This window comes from Daktulosphaira vitifoliae, unplaced genomic scaffold, assembly GCF_025091365.1.
Source record: "Daktulosphaira vitifoliae isolate Bord-2020 unplaced genomic scaffold, ASM2509136v1 Scaffold_3, whole genome shotgun sequence".
Taxonomy (NCBI): domain Eukaryota; kingdom Metazoa; phylum Arthropoda; class Insecta; order Hemiptera; family Phylloxeridae; genus Daktulosphaira; species Daktulosphaira vitifoliae.
Genome location: NW_026099574.1, coordinates 22,783,356 through 22,807,223, shown reverse-complemented (window position 1 = coordinate 22,807,223; position 23,868 = coordinate 22,783,356). Strand labels below are relative to the sequence as shown.

Genomic DNA, 23,868 nt, shown 5'->3' with positions numbered 1-23,868 from the left:
TAAAAGTGTTCTTCTCTATCTTTTTTCGTAAAACACAGACCAGTGTTTCGTAGACTATAATCGTAAAAAAATCAAACTTCAATAAAACTACTTTATTTTTAATTTTATTATTACGTGCATCAATATCAATGGTCATTAGTGAACTTTTAACATAAGTGTTACTACATAAATACATGAATCAATATGAAAATTAAAATTAATAATATTTTATTGTATAATTAGAACTGTCGTTACAATTGTTTTAAGATATCTGTATAGTTTAATAAATGAAAAAGTTTAACTTCATTTTCTAATTGTCATTCGAGGCTTTTAACTAGGCGGTGGCTTATTGTGAACAGTTCTCTGGCCTTTTAGTATGTTTTGCAATACTTTAAAAATATTTTTGATCTATAAAGTTGTACCACATGATGAAGATATTGGAGGTTTCCCTCTCTCTATTAGAAAACCACGAGTCAGTCGTGTATGTAGGACTTACACATAGGATGCGGATTCTATTAATTCTTTTTTTCATTACTAATACTAGAATTTTAGTACTCTTTAATTCATATAGTTTGTTATTTGAATATTTCAAATTGATTTACCAGTTTTGTATGGTGTTGAATTTGATCTATTTTTTTATGTCATTGTACGACTCTTGGCGTCTGCATTGTTTGCAACTGTCTTTTCTATAGCTCTTTTTGAAAATTCATTAGATGTTTCGTTGACTTTTATACCGACATGACCGGGTACCTATTACTATATCATTTTCTATTTTTTTTTTTTTTTTTTTTTAAATTTTNNNTTTTTTTTTTTTTTTTTTGAGATTTTTCCATTTGGATAATTATTTTTGTCTCAATGTCATCAGGTTTGAAAATGTTTTGTAAGTTTGTGATAACACTTAGTGAGTCGCTTAGTATGATATACTTGTTATTTTCTGTGCTATTAATAATGTCAATTGCCGTTGAAATAACTATAGCTATAATGGAATATAGTGAAAGCTACAATTTGATTGATGAATTGAATAAAAAAGAAAAAGGAGGTAAAATATCAACTAGATCAAAATTTATTAGAGTTGTCAGATAAATCTGTTTATATACTCTGTACTTTTTTTTTGGTATTATAACAAATAACTTTTCATAAATTATTAACAAACATAATGAATTTTTTAAAATACCAAAAATATATTTGTAATTACAATTTTTAGAAATATTGATTTTTTCGTGCCATTAAAATGTTCTATGAAAATAGTAATTAAAATCGATATGTAATGTTTATTTTTCAGTATTTTTTATTAATATTTGTTTTTAATAAACTATTCTATTTCTTCAATAAATTGCATATATATCCTTACAAGAATTAAAAATGTAATGCTTTTAAAAAAGATTTTGTTACAATGAAACAGTATTTGTTAAAAAAGTTAAATTTTCTAAAGAAAAAATAGGTTTACAGGTGAGCAATAATGATATGAGTTACTGTAGAACCATTATAACAGTTAAAAGTGAATCTTTTCTTTAAAAAAAAAAATTTATTTTAGGTATCATATGAAAATAAAAGATTTTAATAGATAATTTTTCTATGTTTTTCTATTATAATTTATTCATTGTATTAATAAAATGGATTGAAAATTTCTTAAGCAAGTGAACTAATTTCATTTTATTGTACAAATATAATAACGATAATGATTTACTTATTTTTATTTACTATTTAATAATATATTAAATCTACTTCCATGAATCTTAATGAACATTTGTACAGCTAGCTACTTTTATTATTCACTTTAGGTTTTGTACCTTATTCATTCTGATATAACTACTTTTCCTTAATTGTTTTTTACCTTCTTTTATGGATTGCTAACATTGTTTGATGTTTCTGTTATTCTCCGACAAATTTATAACACAATCGTATTAAAACATACTTTTTCAAAAAAAAAAAGTAATTTAAATTGTCAATGCTTTAAAATGTCCAATAGTCCTGGTTATAGTCAAAATACATTTTATTGTATTTTCTAGATTTCTTATATAAATAAATGACTCATTAGGTTTGAAAATCATAAATCATACACACTAATACTTTACAATGAAACGCACATGTGACACGAATGTGATATTTTGTCGTTACCACTCATCTTAATTTATAAATCGTTTGATAACTTATCTAAAAAAGTGAAAATATATTTATTATTAAGTATAATTGCAAATATAAACAGTAAATTTAAATGTTGAGCGAAAAATTCAACAAAAAAAAAATTTTCATCAAACGTTCTGTAGTGAAGATATTGGTATGATAATATTTATACAATTCTTTTTATTGGGGTAATTAAAAATAAATAAAATCTGAAAGCAAAAATATGTTTAGAAAAAAAAGTTGAATAAAATTAATCAACCCTTTTATTTTCATTTACACAATAATATTAAAATATTTTCCATGATAACTTTACCTAATAAATATGAAATTGCATATAAACATCAAATCTATCATGGCAAAAAACCTTTTTTAAAGAAATAGAAAATATAAATAGGTACCAAATCAATTATTTTTCTTGGATATTTCAAAACTACAGCTAATTGAAACCATTTGATAAAACCTGTATTTTATATCAAGAGAAATAATTCTATTGTACTTGAACATTGTAAACGTAAAAGACGTCGCATAATAACTAACTCGAGACTTAATAATATGCCTACAGAATCAATATGAAGTGCATTCTGATTACATTATGCAATAACACACAAACTACAAAGTATAGTCAAGTATATCATCGACTTCAGAGGTATAATTTTGTTTTATGGGTAGCACCTGGTGTAGAGAATAATGTTTAGTGTACTAATCTAATTTTATTACTCTTACATGTTGTACACACATGAAATGTAATAAAAACATTTATTTTTTTTCAGATACACTACATATTTGAATAGAAGAAATGCCCTGTTAGGCATTGCTGGAGTATGGGCCCTGGCCGCATTTGTCTCGGTAGTTCCCATATGTATACTGAGCATTCACAGACCGCCAAAACCGGCAACGGGACTATCCGAGAACATGACGTGCGCACTGGACTTGACACCCACGTATGCGGTTATTTCTTCGTGTATTAGTTTTTACATACCATGTGTGGTGATGATAGGCATATATTGTCGATTATACTGTTACGCGCAGAAACACGTACAGAGTATACGAGCGGTAACTCGACCACTTACCACAACCACGGTCATGACGTCATCCACGCTGACCGCCGTCCATCACCATACGTCACCGTACCATGTCAGCGACCACAAAGCCGCCATAACCGTAGGCGTCATCATGGGCACGTTTTTACTGTGTTGGGTGCCATTTTTCTGCGTTAACATCATCGCCGCGTTCTGCAAGACTTGCATTCCAGATGCTGCGTTCAAAGTGCTCACGTGGCTTGGCTATTCGAACTCTGCGTTCAATCCAATTATCTACTCGATATTTAACACCGAGTTTAGAGATGCATTCCGCCGCATACTCACCACGCACTATCCAGACTGGTGTTTCTGTAAGGACTACAGTTCTGTAGTGCTCAACTCGGAGTCGTCCGTTCGACATCAGCGAAAGACCAGAGGCGGTTACGATTTTGAATCGTCCGTCGGGGCCGTCACCATTAAACAGAACGGGAAAGCTGTTGGCGGTGCTGCGACAAGTCCCAGGTCGTCTGTGGCTTCTCTTCGACATTCTCGACTAAACTCATCTGAAAAGGTGATCATCGAAGCTGAAGAGACGAGCATCATCTGACCAAGTAGTATCAATGAAATTCCACTTTTTGCAGTAGAATATCTTGTATAAATCCAAAATGAATGTAATCCATTTGCGTGGGATTACAATCAGAAATATTGTAATTAAAATAAAACTATCGTCGTCTAACTTGAAGGGGTATTGAGTATTCCAAAAAAGTGTTGATATTTTAACCATGTTCAAATTAAGTCATGAAAAAGTACGCATTTTTATGTATTCTTGAATGACTCTTCTACATTTCCATCTCATAATTACTCACGGAATTTAATATTTAATTATATTCAGTATACCGATAACTACCGACACGTCATATTTTATACTAAGATCGTTATTTTGAACACTTCAAAAAAGAAAAGCTACTAAACGCTTTTAAGTGACATTATACATGTAATGTGAATTATCGATTTTCCATTAACTATGTCAGTTGTTGAGTACCGGCTTAAAGGTTTCACTCACAAAAAATAAACACTTTTTATATAAATTAAGTACAACTTTTAAACGATTGGTTTTTGACCGAGTATAATAAGAGTCACGTTCAATTCTATTGATATTAGCTGAAAACTTTTAATATACTTTATACTTAAGCATTGACAACAATATGAATTATGAAATGATGAGAAACGTCTTTCGTGAAATAGAAGAAGCGATTCTTGGTACTTCAATTCAAGTTGATCTACTTGATCTGTTCCCGGATATTCTGTTGGTATTTCCATTAATTTTCTGAAATATTTGAACTGCTTTAATCCTTTTCAACTTAATAAACTTCTGTTATATCTTGTTTGTGTTGTCTGAAACCATAAACTAATAACATTTCAAATTCCGTTTTAAAACTACACATTAAGTATCAATGTCGCAGGTTTCACAGGACTAAACTAAACTATAGAAGTATTTATAAATAGTAAGATATGTAATCCAGGGCTAATGTATTAAAAGTATGTAGATTCAATATTTTCAAAAGATTATGGAAACATAAAGTCGAACATCCCACTCACTGTTGTATTCTTAAAGCAACAGTCAGGCATTGACGGTAATAACATTAACACGAGTAATTAAACTGGAAAGGGTTGTTAATTAAAATCCTTATGTAATCTACTTCTGCATCGCATCAGCTGGTTTCATGTTATTGAGCGTATGGGTTGTGTACTATGTAATATTCCATCCATATTAAGACGTTACTGTTAATCTCATAACATTATGGCAATAAACACGCCTAATACGAAATTCAATTTAAGCAACTAACTCAACACCAAAATATAGGTTTATAGGTTACTGTAATATACATGTTTAGTATTTCATTGATTTGTCTTTTTATTATTTAATACATAGTCGTATAAATGAATGGACCAGAAACGATAGACATTTTATATGTATTACATTTAAGCTTATATGTGCTGCTTCATATGAGGAATTTTTATGAAAGATTTACTTGTTTTGCATTAACTTTATGCAATGGTGTATTTACAAGGAGATCGTAGAACCCCCTATACTATAAAAAACGCAGTAGCAAGAGTAGTGGAAGGGTGAATCTCCCCAACAAAATTTCTAAATACGCTACTGTTCCTATGTAATAATTTGCAATTTATATACAGAACATCAAAAGTAGTATAGTAACAAATAAATTAGTACACAACAAATAAAATGTTTTCGATAAATATTCTTTTATATAAAGTCATGTTAGATTCACGAAAAACAAGTTCTTAGTCTATTCCTTTATATGTCTACGATATGACACAGCATAAAATTTAATTTTTTTTTTTTAATAATTTTATATTAAAAATAATTTAAAATTTGAGAGCAATATACTATCTGTTTTGGACAATCTATTCTTTCATTTCTATGGCTTCTTAGTATTTTATTTATAAAATCCCAAAATTAAATTAAATCCATAATATAGACAAATTTACTCAATTAAAAAAAATACTCAACTTGACCCCCTAAAAAGGGCTCATATTTAATAATTAATAAAAACTTTAGAAAGAAATATTATCCGAAAAGTTAAAGGTATTCTAGTGTTTTTTTTTTTTTTAATACCTAAATATTTAATTAATAGCTTGGGGTTTAGTATAATACAAAACTGCAACAGTCATAACATTAGTTTTAATATTAAGTTGAAATATTTGAAAAATTATGTTAATAAAAACACATTTGATACAATGTTTCAAAACTTGAAATTTAATTTATTAGGTTGTTATCAACTTCTTAATAAGTGGATGCTACGTTTTCAGAATAAACAAAGTAGAAAATGTTTTTTAAAAAAGGTGTGAACCCTTTTTTCAATTTGAATAAGTATATTGTGTTTTATTTATGATTGTATTCCATTCTAAGACCAAGACATCTTAAAAAACTTAAACTCGTCTCGAGCTTATTGTTGCTTAAAATAATGTATTTATTGTACGTTTTTGTCAGTCTACTTTATTATCAAACAATACTTGTAAACCCAGAAATGTTTATGTTAGCATATATAATATACGAATAAATAAATAATGTATAAAGTTTTTAAGTACTTAAGTTTCATGTATGCAAGCAATAGGTGTTTAACCACTGAATACGTACATAAAAACGAAATTGTACAGTAAGTGTTCAGTCTAAACGGATTTAGGTCTAACCAACTTAAGATCCTCCTCTTGCAGAATTTAGTACTCTTAAAAACATTTAAAACATATCCATTTGCATCACATAGGCAACTCTGTTGGACAACTAAGAGTATTCACCTAGTATAAAGGACTAATAAAAAAATAATACTGATGTGCTTAATAACTCCAATATACTAGGTCTCCCCTATTGAGTAAATTAATTACTAGAGGATTAAACTCTTACGTGTAACTGTACCCTTGTATATGTCTTCGTGATTTATTCAATACATAATATATTTTAAGACAATTATTTTTACTAAAAAAAAAACAAAAGCTACTAGTTAAATTATGTATATTTTTTAAAATTTTCTTTCTTGTAAATATTGTAGATTATATAAACATATATTATTATTATACGAGTACATATTGTAATGTTTATGATATTAATGACTTGTGAAAAAAGAAATATTAGGGGATATTTGATGTTTTTTTTACATCGTACTAAAATCAGAGAACATTTTTGTTTGTATAGTAACACCAATTTTATTGTTTCTCTAATTAAAATTAAATTGTATTTTCCCTTTGTAAATATGTTATGATGCATTGTATAAATAAATTGGATTTTTGTTAATTTGGTGCAATGAAAAATTCATTTATGTAAATAACTCATCGTACCTTCTTGTCTACAATCCTTTGCTCACTAACAATGTATTTTTGTTATTATTTAATGTGATATTTATGATTGTTTTGACTTAAAACTATTACTGTAATTATAATTATAACCCTGTTACCATTTATCAAAATTACCCTGGTGTATTCAAGATTGGATACTTAAGCTTAAGTTTTACTGATTTTTATTATTAAAATAAAATCCAAAATTATTTGTAATTAGAACAACGTTTAAATGTGATTTGTTAGTTAAAATTTTTACAATTTGTTTTGCCAATAAAAGTTTACTTTTTAAGTTATTTATGTTTATAAGGTCTATTAAGAATTATCGTTACCCTTATTAAGTTCATAATAAGATTTATTTTAAAAAAGGTCATTAACAAACAAATATATTACGCAATACTTTAACTTAAATTATTAAATGGAAACAATTCTTTTTTAAGTACACCAAGTTTACTATTGTTGATTTTTACATAAATTAATCTAAAAAATTTAATATAATAATATATATTTTTAAACTACCTGGTAATTAATAAAAATATTGCATCAATATTACATGAGTTACAAATAACAATTCATGTTAATAAAATAACCAAATCAAATATTTTGGAAATTTTCAATGTCATAAATGCTTAGTTTTATTCATCGGTTCTATATTAATATACAACATCAAACTCATATTTTTTTCTTCTTTTATCTAAAGTATAGCAGTATAATTTAATAAAATCCTTTAAAATGTGTGTTTTGTGATACACTATATATCTAATAATTTTAAAGTGCAAAACTGTAGAAAAAGTATGTGTTGTTTTTAAAATGTATACAAGTAAGAATTTTTGACTGTTAATTTCAATATTTATTTTTGAGTTATATAATTTGTAGAAAAACTTTTTAAAACGTTTATAGTAAGATACTAGAATATATTATATACCGTATATTTGACTGATATTTGAGCAAATGTAACTAATTTATAAATTCCGATTAATATTACCTACAATGTCAAATAATTTGATATTACAGTATAAATTTTTCAACACAATGAATTCCTTACCTTCAATATTATTACTAATTTTATTTTTGGGCCATTAATTAATTTGTAGAAGTAGTATGTTTTTTTTCTATACAAGTTATAAATTAAAGAATAACAATTTTTTTTCCGAAGAATTCATAATGAATATTGATCAAAAATTTAATTTTTTCATATTTTCAAACATTTTTAATTAGATATCACGTAGTTAATTTATTTCAAAATCATTATTTCTAGAAATGTAGTCTACCCAGTTCAGTCAGTAACGCATCATGTCTCGGTACTTTAGTAGGTGCCGGAGTTTAATTTCGTTGTACTAGACTATATAAGTTTTCCCATCCTCTCTAGCAAAAACAATAGCTTATGTTTTTCAAGTAAACCAATCTCTAATGTTACCACACAATTCATTTTAAGTATGTTTAATTATAATTATATTTTATTTGTAATTATATATGATGTTGAAATATAATTGAGATTTATTAATTTTACTGTACTTACTTTATGTTACAATTAACTTAAACTGAACTTGTATATTATAACTTAACGTTATTATTATAACGTTGGAATATTAATTTTGTATTTATAAAAATTGGTAATAACTATTATTACTATTATAACTTAAAATTATAAAGATAAATAATTATATTTTACAGGTATACTTTGCAAATAACTTTGTATAATGTATAAAGGAAATGATTGAATGACAGATCAGTGAAAAAATTAAAAATTGTAGGTAGTAAAAAATAACATCAACGTTATATTGAAAGAAAGGTAAAGAATTTTTTTAACTCCCTTAGAACGATTATTAAAATAAAATTAAAACGTTTTAAATACTAAAAACTTTAAACACATTAGTAAGAAAACATTTAATTAAACCATATCATTAAACAAACAAAAAACTATTTCAAACCCTGTTCTAAAGGGTTAGAAACACTTGATTGTTCTATGAATTAATTTTCAGAAGGAAGGGAAATTAGAATTTAGGTATTTCAAAAATTCACTATATCCTTTAATATAAACAATTGTATTTTATAATAATTTTTTTTTCTATCACTGAATGTACTTGAAGAACTGTAATGTGGCATAGTAACTGCCAATTGTCATACAGTCGCAATTGTTAACCAAATTTTTGCTATTAATTCCTGGAAAGATGAACATACGAGAATTTTAACAGCACTACACAGCTTCCTTCTTAGTAGATCTCTCAGCTATAATTAAGTTGCGTTATATTGATAGCCGATATAAAAAGCCTATCGAATTAATAAATTAGAGCTGAATCCAAATAATTGGAATTGAGACTATGGAGATGATGATGACTTGACCTTTGCTAATTATGCTTTTAACTATACTATACTGTACAATGTACAGTAGAAGAATTTAATCATTAATTTAACAATTTTAAACTTGAATTACTCTTTCGTACAGACTACTTGATTTAAATAAAAATCAAAAATTTAATTATAGCAGTAACGTGTTTAAAAATTTTATATGGAGGCATCAAATATCTTTTATAGCACAGAGTATTAAACAGATTCACTATTTTGCTACTTCCGCCAGAATAATTTTTTATTTATGGGGGAACATATAATTCATATGCGGTTTTAGAATTCTGACTCCCGAAATTCCCTTTGTGGATACGACACTGAATCATAGTATTCTTTTTCCGAAATGAACTTTGCTTACAGTTGGAAATTTTTTCGATAAATGTATTTTTTATGTTAACACTTATTTATTATTACATTAAACCACATAATTAAATAAATATATATTTTTTTGTCCCCTACACACCAAAATTGTGTATTTCAATAAAATAAAGCATTTTCTGAAATTTTATCTTCCAATACCCAACTCAAAAATTGAAGTTTAGTTAATATTATTTGTAAATGTATCTGGTACTGTATAATATATGATAAATAAAAACGTGAATATCATATTCTATTAGAAACTTGTTGGTGAATCATAGTCTATTGAATGACCCAATTGAATCTGGGCTTTAAGGGACTTATTATTTTAGTCGCGTGCAATACATTTTTCTTTAGTGTTATTATATTATACGCTTTATCCGATAACCAAACGCAGTTTGTGCCATTCTCATGATCGCATCTAGTTCTCAAAAGATTTTTTTCCTATGGTTATACGTTACCTTTCGATGGTTCTTAGTTTTTTGAGTACTTGGTGACAATACGAATAACGATAACGGTCTTAGCAGCCTTATTTCGATCACGAGCACATAAAATTGACATTTATCGCTTTTCTATAGGTATGCAGATATTTATTACAAATCGTATGTAAATCTATCCAACGACAAAAACTACATGTAACCCATTTCTATGCGACTTAGAATGCGTGATAAATAAATTACTAAGATTTTTTTGTACTCGGATGTGATATTAGTATATTGATTTATACAATATCACTAGTAAACTATGCTGGTAAGAATACATAATACGTAAAAGTACGTCTGTAAATTACAACGTCAAACAAAGTTGATACATTGTTAGATAAAAGTAACAATAGCTAAAAGGATTGTATTAAATATATATTATGTCACAGTCACTTGAACTATTCACATTGTTATATCCACTTTCCTTAGTCTATATGATCGGTTTAAAGTCATTTGAAATTTTTTGTCAGCTTTAATAATTAACTTTGTTTTTATATATGGTGAAAATCAAACATACTCGAACACGGTAAATTCTAAAATCTTATGAATGCCTTACTGAAAACAGTTAAATTATTTAAATTATTAACAATACGACAGGCTTGTCTCCTTTTTTTTTTAATAGAAAGACTACTTTAGTTTTATATTTTTATTTCTAGTTTAAGTTTTATAACATTTTGAAAAAAACTTTATAATATACAAATTAACTCTATTAGTTTCTATGCTATTTACTATAGTTCATAAAATAATGTCATTAACTTAAAAAGCAACTAAAAATTGTTTTGAAATTTGTAAGTTTTAAGTTTTCTGGAAATACTTACAAATGTATGCTCAAAAATTACAGAAAAATCTAGAGGATGGTTAATTTATGGTTAGCCACAAAATTTCTTCTAAAATAGAAATAATTTTGAGAACTTTTTCTTAGCTCATTTAAGTATTATTAATTTCTCAATATTTAATTGGTTAAATATTTTTTATGTCCGTCGATTGTCCCTATAAGGATACTAACTTATTATTTTAAAGTGACAACATGAATATGTAACTAGTTTATCAAGTGAAAAATAACCCAACTAAAAAAATGACTGATTGATAACAACTTTGAACCAGGAAGTCTATTTTTAAACTTGGACTAATTAATGGTGGATGTTTTAGTATAGTAAAATATTAAATGATGATTTCAGTGTAGTAATTGAAATTCGTACAGTTAATTTTATTTTTTTATTTGTCTAAAAATCTTGCACTAATTATACATCGTCTAAACTAATGTCTTTTCAAGGTAATTATTAGAGCGATATATTAAATTATATTAGCTCTACTGTATATTATAAATCATTGATACTTCATATGTAGTATAATATTTTTACATACTTTATGCTCTATACTTAAAGCAGACTCAATGAGATTCTAAGTATGGGCGTAACTTATAAATTAAACTTAGTACAAGATCTTTTGTTAATCTAAATTTTTGTAAAAATGGCTTTTCGGAGAAATATTGTAGATATTAACATTTTATAAATGTAACTAGATAAATTCACATATTGTAATTAGTTTTGTAATACACTAACGAATGGATCTTCCGTTATATGAAATCTGTTAAATGGTCATTATCTTCTTAGATAATTTTTGAAATTATTTATAACTTCAACATGATTTATATTAAGGAGATATTTTATTCTTGTATTAATAAATTAATATCCAAACAATATAACTACACAAAAAATGATGCATTTTCATAGGAAAATGATTTATTTCATATAAATTAAACATAAAGTAAAAACCATAAAAAAAAAACTATAAATTTCTTGCTTAAGCCATTTGATATCTATAAAATTATATACATACCCATTTATTTAGAAAAGTTAGGTTTGTAAGTGCATCATAAACATTACACATATCTCTGTGTTTATTAAGGTTTCTGTTGGTCAGCCATTATTTCTTTATGTTTAATCGCTACTTCATGTTGTGGTGGCTGTATACCTCTAATCATCATTTCTTGGTATATTAATGACTTTCTAAGGATAGGTAAACTTTTCTAAAATTTAAAATAAAAATTTATGAATGACAAAATATTTTTATTAAAACTCTTTATAATATAATCCAGACACGAATGACCATTATTTTGAAACAAATTTCATTTTGATGCGTTTTACTGGTTGTATTTTTTTTTTTTTTTTTTTCAAATTTAAACANTTTTTTTTTTTTTTTTTTGTCACACTATACACGATAACTCTAGTGGATCAAATTTGTTCAACGATATGTCAAAAGATCACAATTGAATCTGTCAGCACCAGAAATTTATAAAAATTACCACAATAAAGGGAATGACCTAAAACAATACTATACGGAATATGTACATCATTTAAAAGTAAATAAAATTTAAGGTATTTTTGTGTACTATATTATTAAAAAATATATTCTAAGTTCTACGAGTAATTGACCTCTAAAGTTGAAGATCATGTAAATTTTATTGAATATGACAAATCTTATACGTATCGAACCTTTTTATAACAGTGATTTTAATTACTGTCAGATATCAATCAATACTAATTAGAAAAAATTCCTCAAATCCATTACACTGGATATCGACTGTACTTTTTCTTTTTCCTCGCCTTTATCCTAACTACTTGGAGTCAACCACCCTTATCCTAAACTTTCACTTGACAAAATCTACCACATCATCTATGCACACATCAATAGTCCTCACATCGCATTAAATAACATCACTCCATATCTTTTTTGGTCTTTGTCTACCACTTATTCCTTCAAAATTCATTTCCCTAACTGTTGTTACAGTTACCGATTCCTCTTTCCTCATCACATAACCAAGCAATCTAAGTCTATTTTCTTTCAACTGTACTTAACTTTTTACAATTCAATAATGAAATAATGATTTAATTGATTAATTATGTAATAACACGATCAATAAAATAAAATCGCCTCAATATTTTGTTATTCAAAGTTACAGTGCAATACATTTTAAAGTACCTCAAGAAAATCAATTAGGGATGGCTGCGGTGAAGCATTTAAAAGCTTATAAAGTTTATCACAAAACTGTTCTGACTCTATTTTAGCATCAACTAAGTCTTGAACTAATCTTTGTACAGTACTTCCGATAGGTTTTGGTTCTTTACTTGAAAGATCCAGTAGGTTGACAAGGAACTTATGACATTTGAATTTTGCATTATTTTCCAATATTTTTAATTGTATCTATAAAATAGCTTTGTAAAATATGAATTTTTTATACAAAGTTAGTGTAATATAAAATTTGTTAAATCAATAATGTGTTTCAATTATTAACAAATTTAGATTAAAGTACCTGTCGCGTTTGTTTCGAATCCTGAGTTGAAACAGCATGTTTTGAATTCGCAGAAGAACTGCTCTGGAAAAATGTTGTTTCATTATTTAACCTAACTAATATTTGCTACAAATAAAAAAGTATACAATTATATAAAAAATAATATATATATTATACAACTGATAATTTTGTCATTGCAGAGCAATAGTCATATCCACAAGATATTTTTACTGAAAAAAAAAATTTTTAATATTAAATATTTAAAAATTATAACTTACAGGACTTTTTTGTTGCTTAATATCTAAATGTTTATCATTATCAGTTTCTGGTTCAGTAATTTTGATGGCTGGAATTTTTGTGTCCAGTGATTTATAATCAGGAGACAGTGAAGATATAACAAATGATTGATGAAGTTGAGAATGTGGTGTGATCTTTACTGGTTCTGATTGTGTTGTAGTAGAATACTCGTTCAAGCTAAGATCATTGTTTGTACTAATTTTTGAAGAACTTCTGTTGTCTTTTTGTAAGCTTGGCGTATTTAAATGAACACCAGGAACCTTACCGTGTAACATACAACTTGCTAATTTAAAAATGTTAAATTCGTACTTAGATCAAGTAGTATTATTAAATATAAAGCTAAAATTGATAAACGGAACCCAGACCTTAAGGAACACAAAACCCTACTTAAAATAAATTGTCACATATAATTAATATTTACAAGGCTATAAAAACTAATGTTTTTTAACCCGTTGAAATAAAGTTATTTGAAAAACTTTTTAGTAAAAAGTTAAAGTTATACAATTGTTTCTTAAAATTAATTAAATTAAAAGTTAAGTAACATTTTCTCCTATACTTAACAAGTTAAGTTCAGCTTAGTCAACTAGTGCCGGTCGACCAAGCTTAAAAAGTAGTGCATTAGTAGTATAAACACATATGATATGTTAAATATTATTCGTCAAACAAGTTCAACATCAATGGCAAACGTTCATCAATGTCTAAAATTAATTAAAAAAAAGAAAAATTTTTTCATATTGTATAAAAATACTATAAAGAAAATTATTTAACAAAAACTGACAAAAATAGACGTTAATTAATCGTCGAATAAAATATACATTAAATCAAAACTAAGTTAGCGTAAAATCCCTAATAAGCTTAAAAGTTTAACTTGAACTGAAAGCACTTAAATCAAAAACTTAAGAGAGGATAAAAATAAAAATAACATTCTCTGATAGTATTAGTTTACAAAATTTGTATAACCTAAGTGATTAAAAATGAATCATTGTGATTGCTTATATATTCAATAAATTTTATTATCAGAATATTGTTATATAAAGTGTTCAGTAAGTTAGAAAACTGAGTTCTATTGTTTTTATTGTCTGTAACAATTGACCCGTTTCTTACACACTGAACACTGTATAGTCAGTTAAAAGGCTAATTGCTAATCTGCTATTTGTTATTAATGACACTAGCTAAATAGTTTTGTAGACGACTCTGCCAAATCCATATATTGTTTGTACTTACGATAACATATTTTATAGTGTATTATTAATAATTAAATTTTATGCTGTAAATGACATTAAATTTGTAGGTATGAAAAAAATTCGTTGTAAGCGCTAAAATATAATGTAGGTCCATTCCAATTTAGTAAGCGACGTTTCAATTATTGTTTTAAACATCATTATATTTTAAATTTTGTCGTACATGTCAAGAAACTAATAATATGAAATACTAATGAATCGATAACTAGTATAATTCAAATTATGTAAATATTATATATTTTAGATTATTATATTATTATTATATTATAAGATTAATAAACGTATTTATAAAAAAATATACTAAATGACTATCAACAAAAGTTATACTATTTGAAAATTAATAAAAAATTGTTTTCTGGCTCTCCTGAAAAGTATGAATAATGTAATTTACAGCAAATAACCTTTTAACCGACTAAGTATTGTTATAATATTAACTTAATTATACTATGTTAATTAATAATATTAATAGTATTAATACAAAAACATTTCAAAACTGGAACAATCGTTAACCTATTTCGAACTTGACGATTTTATGATAAGCTTTTTCATTTTATTCATGTTAAACTTAGATAGAAAGAGTTCATTATGTATAATTTTATTAGTAGTTGTGTAATGGTATATTGAATTTCTTTAAGTATTTTGAATAGTTTAAGAGTGAACGTTAGTATACACTGAAGATCCTCATGAATTCAATGAATCTTGTACAATAGTAACAAAGAGAAACGCTACGATACGAAAGATAATAGATAATAGATAATTGAATTATTTGCATTCTGGTGAACTGAACATCAAAGATCATCATATACAAATAATGACTTCTACTAATTATTAATTCATTCAAATAATAAAACTGACTTTATTTAAAGAAATTAAATATTACAATTAAAAAATAAGTGTTTAATCTTTGATATCACATTTATTATGTTATTCAAGTTAAGGTTGAGAACAAATTTTTTCGGTGATAAATTTATAATAAAATAATCAATATATGTCTAATTATTATTGAAGTGAAATTTTAAACTTGAATTGATAAATTTAACTTCTTTGACAAATAAAATTTTTATTAAAATATTAATAATTGATAAAATACTAAAAATTATTGTCTATTTCTTAATATCCGCACGTTTATTCTGACAATTTTGGTCATGCACAATAATGTATTACATTGTAATAGATAGTCAATACTTATCGATTACCCACTACTAAATACCTGACAATTAATTACTCAGTTTCCTTAAGTTAATAAAACAGTTATTATTTTTCAAAAATGTATTTATAATAATAAATTATATATTTTTATTAATTATCATTATGATATTTCTAATTTTATAGTTTAACCATTTTAATGATTGTAACAATACATTCATTATTAACATGATTACTATTATTATTACAAAATATTTACGCTTTATTATTTAATAATTTAATGAGATATATTTAGTTTCGTTGATTTTATCTAATTTTTTATTAACTTACTCTTCAAATGGCAATGATTATCCAAAATCTGTATTTTTTGTTCTAAGAATTGTTTTAATGAATTCCAACTAGGCATTTCTGCATAAGAAGCTACTTCAATTTCCCAAGACTCTTTTAATTTGATTGGTAATTTTGAAGATATAATGTTAACTATTAGGTCATCCCAAAACTGAACTGGACGACCCAATTTGGATAACGTTTTAAGTTGATTATCAGTACAGTCCATTAATGATTTTAATCCAGAAACGGATTCAACGGGAACACAAGGTTGCATTAGCAACGTTTTAACATGCATTTGTGTTGCAATTTTTTTATCATCATATTTCTGATTTAATGATTCCAAAGCTTCTAGATAATTTTGACCTATAGTTAATTGCGAGTCAAGTACTTTAAAAGAAGAACCAGACAAATTTCTTCTTAGGTAATACATTTTAATTGTGTCGTTTAAATTTTTGTTTTTAAGTATATTTTCTAATTGACCTCTGAATGAAGTCCTATTATCCGTATCACTATTGCCGGCTGGTGTATCATAAAGTGGTAACATTATTGTTTGCTGTGATAAATCATTTATTAAAGCCACTTCTTGATTTTGTGAATTAAAATTTAAGTAACGAATATGACTAGTTAAATTCGCTTTTACCGTCATGTATTTTTCGCTTAAATTCTCTAATTCATTTATATATGATGATCTCGTATTGTCATCTATTTCATTTTGTATAGTAACACATTCATGAGCCTCATTATAAAGTTTGAATGCTTGCTCCAATAACTCAAGTTGAACTCGAGCTTCATCAAATGTTAACAAAGTTACATTTAAAGGAGAAAATTTTACAAATTTCTTTTCAATTAATTCGCGTTTATTTTTAATTATTTTTGACAAAATATTATTCATTTTTATTTAATGATGAAAAAACTATCAAGTCACTTAAAAAATTACGAACTATCGTGAATATAAATATAAACAAATATGTATAGGAGAGATTATGTGTAATAAACAAAATACAATGAAAAATTTCGGTTTTACTATTAGAACGGTATTAATTGTGTATTTTGAACATTAGAATTATAACAATCCACTAAAAACTCGAAAAACTCCCGACAATTGTCGTCGCAAAAACTACGATAAGATAGATGATTACCTAAAATACTGAATTTCCAATGTCGATTTAGAGCGTAGAAGCAAACTAGTTATTTAATGAAATTAATTTTGAGTCGGAAATAATATGCTCATCATAATATTATTAATAATTTTATCTTATCTTAATTTTACACTCAAAATTTACTAATAAATATCACTAATTGATACTCGAGTGAATCATCTTTCTAATTTTCAGCAAAGCAATGAATTTGTTTTTTTAATACTTATAAAATATAATGACAATTTATTAGTCTGTATGTTATTTAACATAAAGACTTTATCAAGAGTATTTATTTTATTTGTTAGAATTGTCTATAACAACTCCTAATGTATGTATTTTGCTTTATAACATTCTGAAATATGTGTTCTAAAAATATTCTTAATTTAAAGAAGAAGACATTTTTTTAAATTCTATTTGAATAGTCCTCCTATCTCCAAGAACGTATTTAAAAGATCATCCACGCGATTGAACTTAATGCTGATAACTTTTATCTTATTTATAGTGAGAATAAAAGGAGTATGTGATAAGTGTTTTCACAGATTTATCATTCCAATAGAGATGGGCCAAAATGAAGAAATACTGAAATTTTTTTTCAATGTATCATATAATAACTATCAATTTTTTCAAAAATTATCGATATTTTAATAAATCATTTTCTTTTAAATTAATTGTATTTTATATAATTTATCAAATATTTGATAGGTAGTGTTAGATTCAGCCTCCTCAAACCTTAAACATTTTTAAAATTACTGATTTATTATTGTCTATTATTATTGATAATTGTTGAGACATCAAATTTTCACTAGTAAAGACTACTTAAAGATTATTTTAAATACTAGTTCCAATGTTTTTTATGATGATTAAGAATACAGGAGGTTAACGATTTATCATAAATTAATCGATTTCTTACAAAATAAATACAATAATGGGAAAAAATTTGTTTTATTTTTTTTTAGTTACGTTTATCTCTTGATTTATTAGCTAAAATTACTTTTTAGCTATAGATTATCACTTATAGGGGTGTCAACTTTATTTTTTCAAATGACAACATAGATAATTTACTAGCTTATTTAATACATAACGATGTAATTAAGTAAATTTCTGATCGATAACAATTTTTACCAATACTTCAAAAGTTATTCTCATTTTTATACCTGGACGAGACGAAGAGTATGGTCGGGAAATAACTAGTGGTAATAATAGAAGCACCCCATACTCATCAACACCAATTATTACTTTAAATTATTTATAACTTCTGAAATACTGATCTAAAAGTTTTTAGATAGTTTTTGACAAGTCATTTTCTTAATTAGATTATATCCTATTTTATAATCTAGTTAAAGATTTATGTTATCATTTTAAAAAATTAAGTTATGAGAGATGATTTTTAAAAGTAATTATTAGCTGAAAATCAAAAAGCAACAATTTTTTTTCTCAAATTGTATTTATTGAGAATAATTGGTGGTTATGATACAATAATCACTTATATAGTGCTATTGTTTAATTTTCTACATAATTATACAAGTAGTTAATATATTATATCCAAGAAATTTTCAATACAAATAAAGCTTTAAATATTAAAATTTATTTAAATAAATAACAATATCAATATATTCATATAACAAATGATTCAATTTTGGATTTCATCTAAAGATACAAACTTATTTTTATTTAAGATTTTAAGAAAAATATGGCCATGTTCGCCTTTAGTAAGATCTGCAACAATTTTTATTACAATATTCTCTTTAATAACACCTTTTTCGTGAGCTGCTGCTAGTTGAGAAACTACCGATCGTTCTACTTCATGTTTAATAGATCTTGCTCCATAACTTATATCATAACTGTTTATCAATACATGTTCTACTGCACTATCCCATTCAATAATAACTCTATGTTTTCTTTTTGCCTTAAACAATTATGATATAATACACCAATTAACAACACTGTTAATCATGATTTTATTTGATATTATAAAATAGGAATACTTTGCATCTTAAATATAACATTACACCTAAAAGGAAACGCATAAGTACCTAAGTTATATAGCATTAAGATAAAAATATTTAAGTATATTCTTACTTAAAGACAATATAATGTAATTTGATACCGAAATACTTTTCTCTCAAAATATTATTATTATTATACCAAACACTTTAATGTAATAATATATTTAAGATGAAAAGTATGCTGATTTTATAGTAGTAAAATATTTACCATATCTTGCCAATGTTTTAATTCTTTTTGGACGATCATCTTTAATTCTCGTTCAGAAAAGGGTAAAAAATAAACTATTTCATTAATGCGACCCAAAAACTCATCTCGCTTAAAATGCTTTTTTAAAATTGGTTTGACTACCTTATCTTTAAAGTTTCTTGATATATACATTTCATTTGAAGGCTCATTTTTAATTTCTTTGTTAATTATTCCTAGAAGTTAAAATTTCCATAAATTTTATGATAGAGTTGTAAAAATATCAATGTGAATTATACTCACGGTTATTTTCTCTTAGTTCATTTTCTTGTTGCTCCTTTCGTAACTCAACAGCATGTTCTGCAATTTGACTGCTGGCTAAATTTGAAGTCATTACAAAAATTGCATTTTTACATTCAATAGTTTTACCTTGACCATCAGTTAGTCTTCCCTGTTATGAAATAAAAAACCATTAATTTTTTGATACACATCCCTAAAGAGAACTATGGTGACTGAATCCACAATAAGAAAAGAAATAGGTAAATTGTTGTGAACAAAGGAAGTAATGGAAACTTCTTTCCTAACTCTTTGAACAATCTGTATATTTAGTTATAACAATAAGATATATAAAAATTCTATTTATAAAGTATAAGAAAAATTTGTAATAGTACATTTTCAAAACTTTGCAAGTAATTATTTTGGTAGTATATTGAACTATAAACATAAATATGAAATAACCAATGCGTACTTCATCAAACAATTGTAGCAATACTGTTAACACATCAGTATGTGCCTTTTCAACTTCATCAAACAATACTACAGCATTTGGATTCTTTGTCAGTTGTTTTGTTAAAAATCCACCATCATCATAACCAACATAGCCAGGTGGTGAACCAATCATTTTAGCAACCTATATATAACAATTTAAGTAGTTTAGTAGTAGCAGTTTAGTACCGTTATTAAGAGTAGTAGAAAAATATTAAAAATTTATTAAATAATTATTTCTTCAAATAAAACATGAAAAATGAATAAGTGTACTAATAGAAATAGTAAGGTATTATCAAAAAAATGATAAAATTTCCCCTACTCTGTTTTTAAATTACAATACTTCAACATTTAAGTAAATTAAAATTAATGTAATTTAATTAATAGCAAAATTATTAAAACTGTAATTAAATTTCGACAGAAATCCCACTAATCTACTGTTTATAGAAAGATGAGGACTACTATAAGTGTATCCGATTTGTAAAATTTGTTTTTAATCTTTATTCTGGGTCATCATTTCTTTTTATAATATGATAGAAGTATTTTTTGAAGTGAGTATACTGCGACAATTATTGTGCCTCTGGAACGTTGCCTCTCAGTTCAGCCCAGCACTACATTGTAAAACAATTTTATCAAAATTCCAGGTAATCTAATAAAAATTCCTTGACATTCCACAAATTACTCAACTAAAGAAAAAAATACTTTGATTTTTACTAGTTTAGTTTTTATTGAGGTGGACATAATGCCCATTCACTCAGACCTGTTGGTCCATTGTGCACACCTTATACCAAATTGTCTTGAACACTTAAGTGTTATTACATTATACTTATTATTGTATAAGGGTGGACCATCAAGTTACCCCTATAAATATCCAAAGAGTCCTGTCTTTGCGGCGAAATTAAGTATCTCTCTGGGTCTTAGGTTTTTTATATCTTCTTTTTCAGGAGAAGGTTTACTTAAGTAGTTTGATCTAAGTGTGGACAAGGCTTCACATTCGCACATAATGTGAAATGAGTAAATTAAGTACTATATTATTTTATTCCATATATTATTGATTATATGTTAATAAATGTTAAAACAAATGATTACCTCATGTTTTTGTTGATATTCAGACATATCAAGTCGAATAAAACCATCACTACTATTTTTGTGCATATAGTGAGCTATTTGTTTAGCTAATTCAGTTTTACCAATTCCAGATGATCCAAGAAATAAAAATACTAATGGATGCTCATCATCAATCCATCCATTTTCCTTGCGACGTATAGCTATATTTTGAAGGAATATATTTCATAAAGTATGAATTTATTCTAGGTCCGAGTTTTTTTACCTGACGCAACTGATTTGATTGCGTTATCTTGACCAACAATTTTTTCTTTCAATCTCATTTCTAAAGGAAAGCGTTTCCGCTCTTCAATTTCACGTTTTCTTTTAATATTTTCATACTAAAAATATGTTTATTATTAATAAATTTATTTATTCCTATATAATGTGTTTAAAAATTTTACATTTTTTTCATATTCTAGTAGGAGATTATAAACGCGAACATCTGTTGTTAAATTTATTGGTTTATGACCAGTAACAGATTTTATGTAAGGATCTGCTCCAAACTCTATAAGTAGTATTAGAGATTCTATATGATTCATTAATGCTGCATAATGAAGAGCTGTAAAACCTTGTACAGTAGCATTGTGATTGAAAGATGATGTGAAACAATTTTCTCTTATAAATTTGACTGAAAGCATATAAATATAAAAATTTAATTTTAAATTATACAATTAAGATAAATAAGTAATAGAATATTATTCAAAAAATGACAATCTCAATGTTTTTAAAAAAATCAATGAAACAAAAGTCCACTTCTTTTTTAAATCAAAATAAGTTAAATGTAATTACAAATGTAAAAAACTCCAAAGAAATAAAATAAGAATCTAATTGATTGATAAGTTAATACAATTATCTATTAGAGCTGATCTACTATAGGTATATTAAAGAAATATAATTATATAAAAATTACCATTAGAAATATTATCATTAAACTTTTGGGCTACATGATAAATGTTAGAAAATCCATCAGTTATATTTGGATCTGCTCCATTTTTTAGTAATGTTTCTAATAGTTTGACCTTATTTTGCACAGCAACTACATGTAAAGGAACCCACCCATACATGTGACGTTTGTTAACATCTTTGGGATTTTCTTTCAAGTATCTGAAATTTAATAAATTATTAATCTTAATTAGAGCTAAAATATAATGTGTTAAAAACAAATACCCTTCAAATTCCTCAACAAATCCTTCATTTATCAATTGATATATATCTATAAAATTATAACAAAAAACATTTTATTTATATACTTCAAAATGGTAAACATAATATTAAAATATACCAGGATCAAATGAATATACAGAACTTATATTATAACTTAAACAGAATTTACAAAAATCAAATAATAATTTAATCAAAAATAATTATAATAGTACCAATTTTGTATTTTAATAAGATATATGTACAGATACTATAACAACATATAATACATACAAACAAGAGTATCAATAATCAAAATGCTAAAAAAATATAAGTCATTATGACACTGTTGACCCTAGGTAACAAATTTTATTTTATTTAAATATAATTAATGAATTAAAATGCAATAATAAAATAAAATATTTTAATATTTAATGTTAGTATATATAAAAATTAAGATTTATAAAACAAAGGATCTAAGAGCATGTTACTGTCACTTGGATCTACTAGTAATCTAGATAGTCTTGGCATATAACTATCAACTATTAATTTTAAGTGCTGCATATAATGCTTTATGATGTGTAATATTAAAACACCTCAAATTACTTATTTTAAAATAAAGTTAATAAATACCTTTTTGCTTGTACCCAGCATACACTATACTAGCAGCTAGCAACCACTTGCAGATATTTTTTTTGCTTTTTGTAGAACGATTTAAATTGATGAATCTATCACACCAATATTTTTGTACGAATTTCACGTGATTAGTTGAACATTTACTTTTAATATTTTGAAAAGAGGCATGACTAGAAAATAATGTTTTCCAAAAATTGTTTAATATTATATTTTTTCTTAATTTTACTAATTGGGAATTCATCACTCTTAGTACATAAATAATACGTTTTGTTCGTTGCGATATATTATTTTAATTTCCAAAATAAATGTATATAATAATAGCTTATAATAATATTATAAAAAATTAAAGACTTCTTAAAATATTCTGTAACAATATTTTTTTTTTTAAACATTGAAATTTTTGATAACAAATATAAAAATTGAGAA

The 23,868-nt window shown here is 25.6% G+C and overlaps 3 protein-coding genes across 6 annotated transcripts in view; 1 reads left to right on the top strand and 2 right to left on the bottom strand.

The window, feature by feature from the left end:
* LOC126903082 (dopamine receptor 1-like) overlaps positions 1–7,435 on the top strand; it is a 131,715-nt gene extending 124,280 nt beyond the window's left edge. Inside the window, exon 4 of the mRNA XM_050681046.1 lies at positions 2,874–7,435. Coding sequence (XP_050537003.1) covers positions 2,874–3,729 — 856 coding nt within the window. The 3' untranslated portion in view covers positions 3,730–7,435. The remainder of the gene's footprint in view (positions 1–2,873) is intronic.
* Positions 7,436–10,436: 3,001 nt separating this feature from the next.
* On the bottom strand, positions 10,437–17,667 carry LOC126901330 (uncharacterized). 2 transcript variants are annotated; one of them, XR_007703025.1, is made up of 6 exons: positions 16,466–17,667; positions 13,730–14,031; positions 13,473–13,535; positions 13,142–13,363; positions 11,999–12,188; positions 10,437–10,714 (listed from the first exon to the last, which is right to left on the bottom strand). XR_007703025.1 is itself a non-coding variant. In XM_050677726.1 (5 exons), the coding sequence occupies exons 1-5, from the start codon at positions 17,355–17,357 to the stop codon at positions 12,063–12,065; spliced, it is 1,605 nt and encodes a 534-aa protein (XP_050533683.1). In that variant the 5' UTR covers positions 17,358–17,667; the 3' UTR covers positions 11,838–12,062. The 2 variants fall into 2 exon arrangements, 1 of the variants encoding a protein (XP_050533683.1); XM_050677726.1 differs by lacking the exon at positions 10,437–10,714 and having other exon boundaries at positions 11,838–12,188.
* Positions 17,668–19,167: 1,500 nt separating this feature from the next.
* On the bottom strand, positions 19,168–23,806 carry LOC126900382 (caseinolytic peptidase B protein homolog). Of its 3 annotated transcripts, none has more exons than XM_050676051.1 (10): positions 23,440–23,806; positions 22,834–22,879; positions 22,577–22,770; positions 22,068–22,294; positions 21,890–22,004; positions 21,649–21,827; positions 20,597–20,704; positions 20,098–20,245; positions 19,819–20,030; positions 19,168–19,510 (listed from the first exon to the last, which is right to left on the bottom strand). In XM_050676051.1, the coding sequence occupies exons 1-10, from the start codon at positions 23,681–23,683 to the stop codon at positions 19,235–19,237; spliced, it is 1,749 nt and encodes a 582-aa protein (XP_050532008.1). In that variant the 5' UTR covers positions 23,684–23,806; the 3' UTR covers positions 19,168–19,234. The 3 variants fall into 3 exon arrangements, with proteins under 3 accessions (XP_050532008.1, XP_050532007.1, XP_050532010.1); XM_050676050.1 differs by having other exon boundaries at positions 20,543–20,704; positions 23,440–23,803; XM_050676053.1 differs by lacking the exon at positions 19,168–19,510 and adding an exon at positions 19,521–19,615 and having other exon boundaries at positions 20,543–20,704; positions 23,440–23,804.
* Between the last annotated feature and the right edge of the window lie 62 nt (positions 23,807–23,868).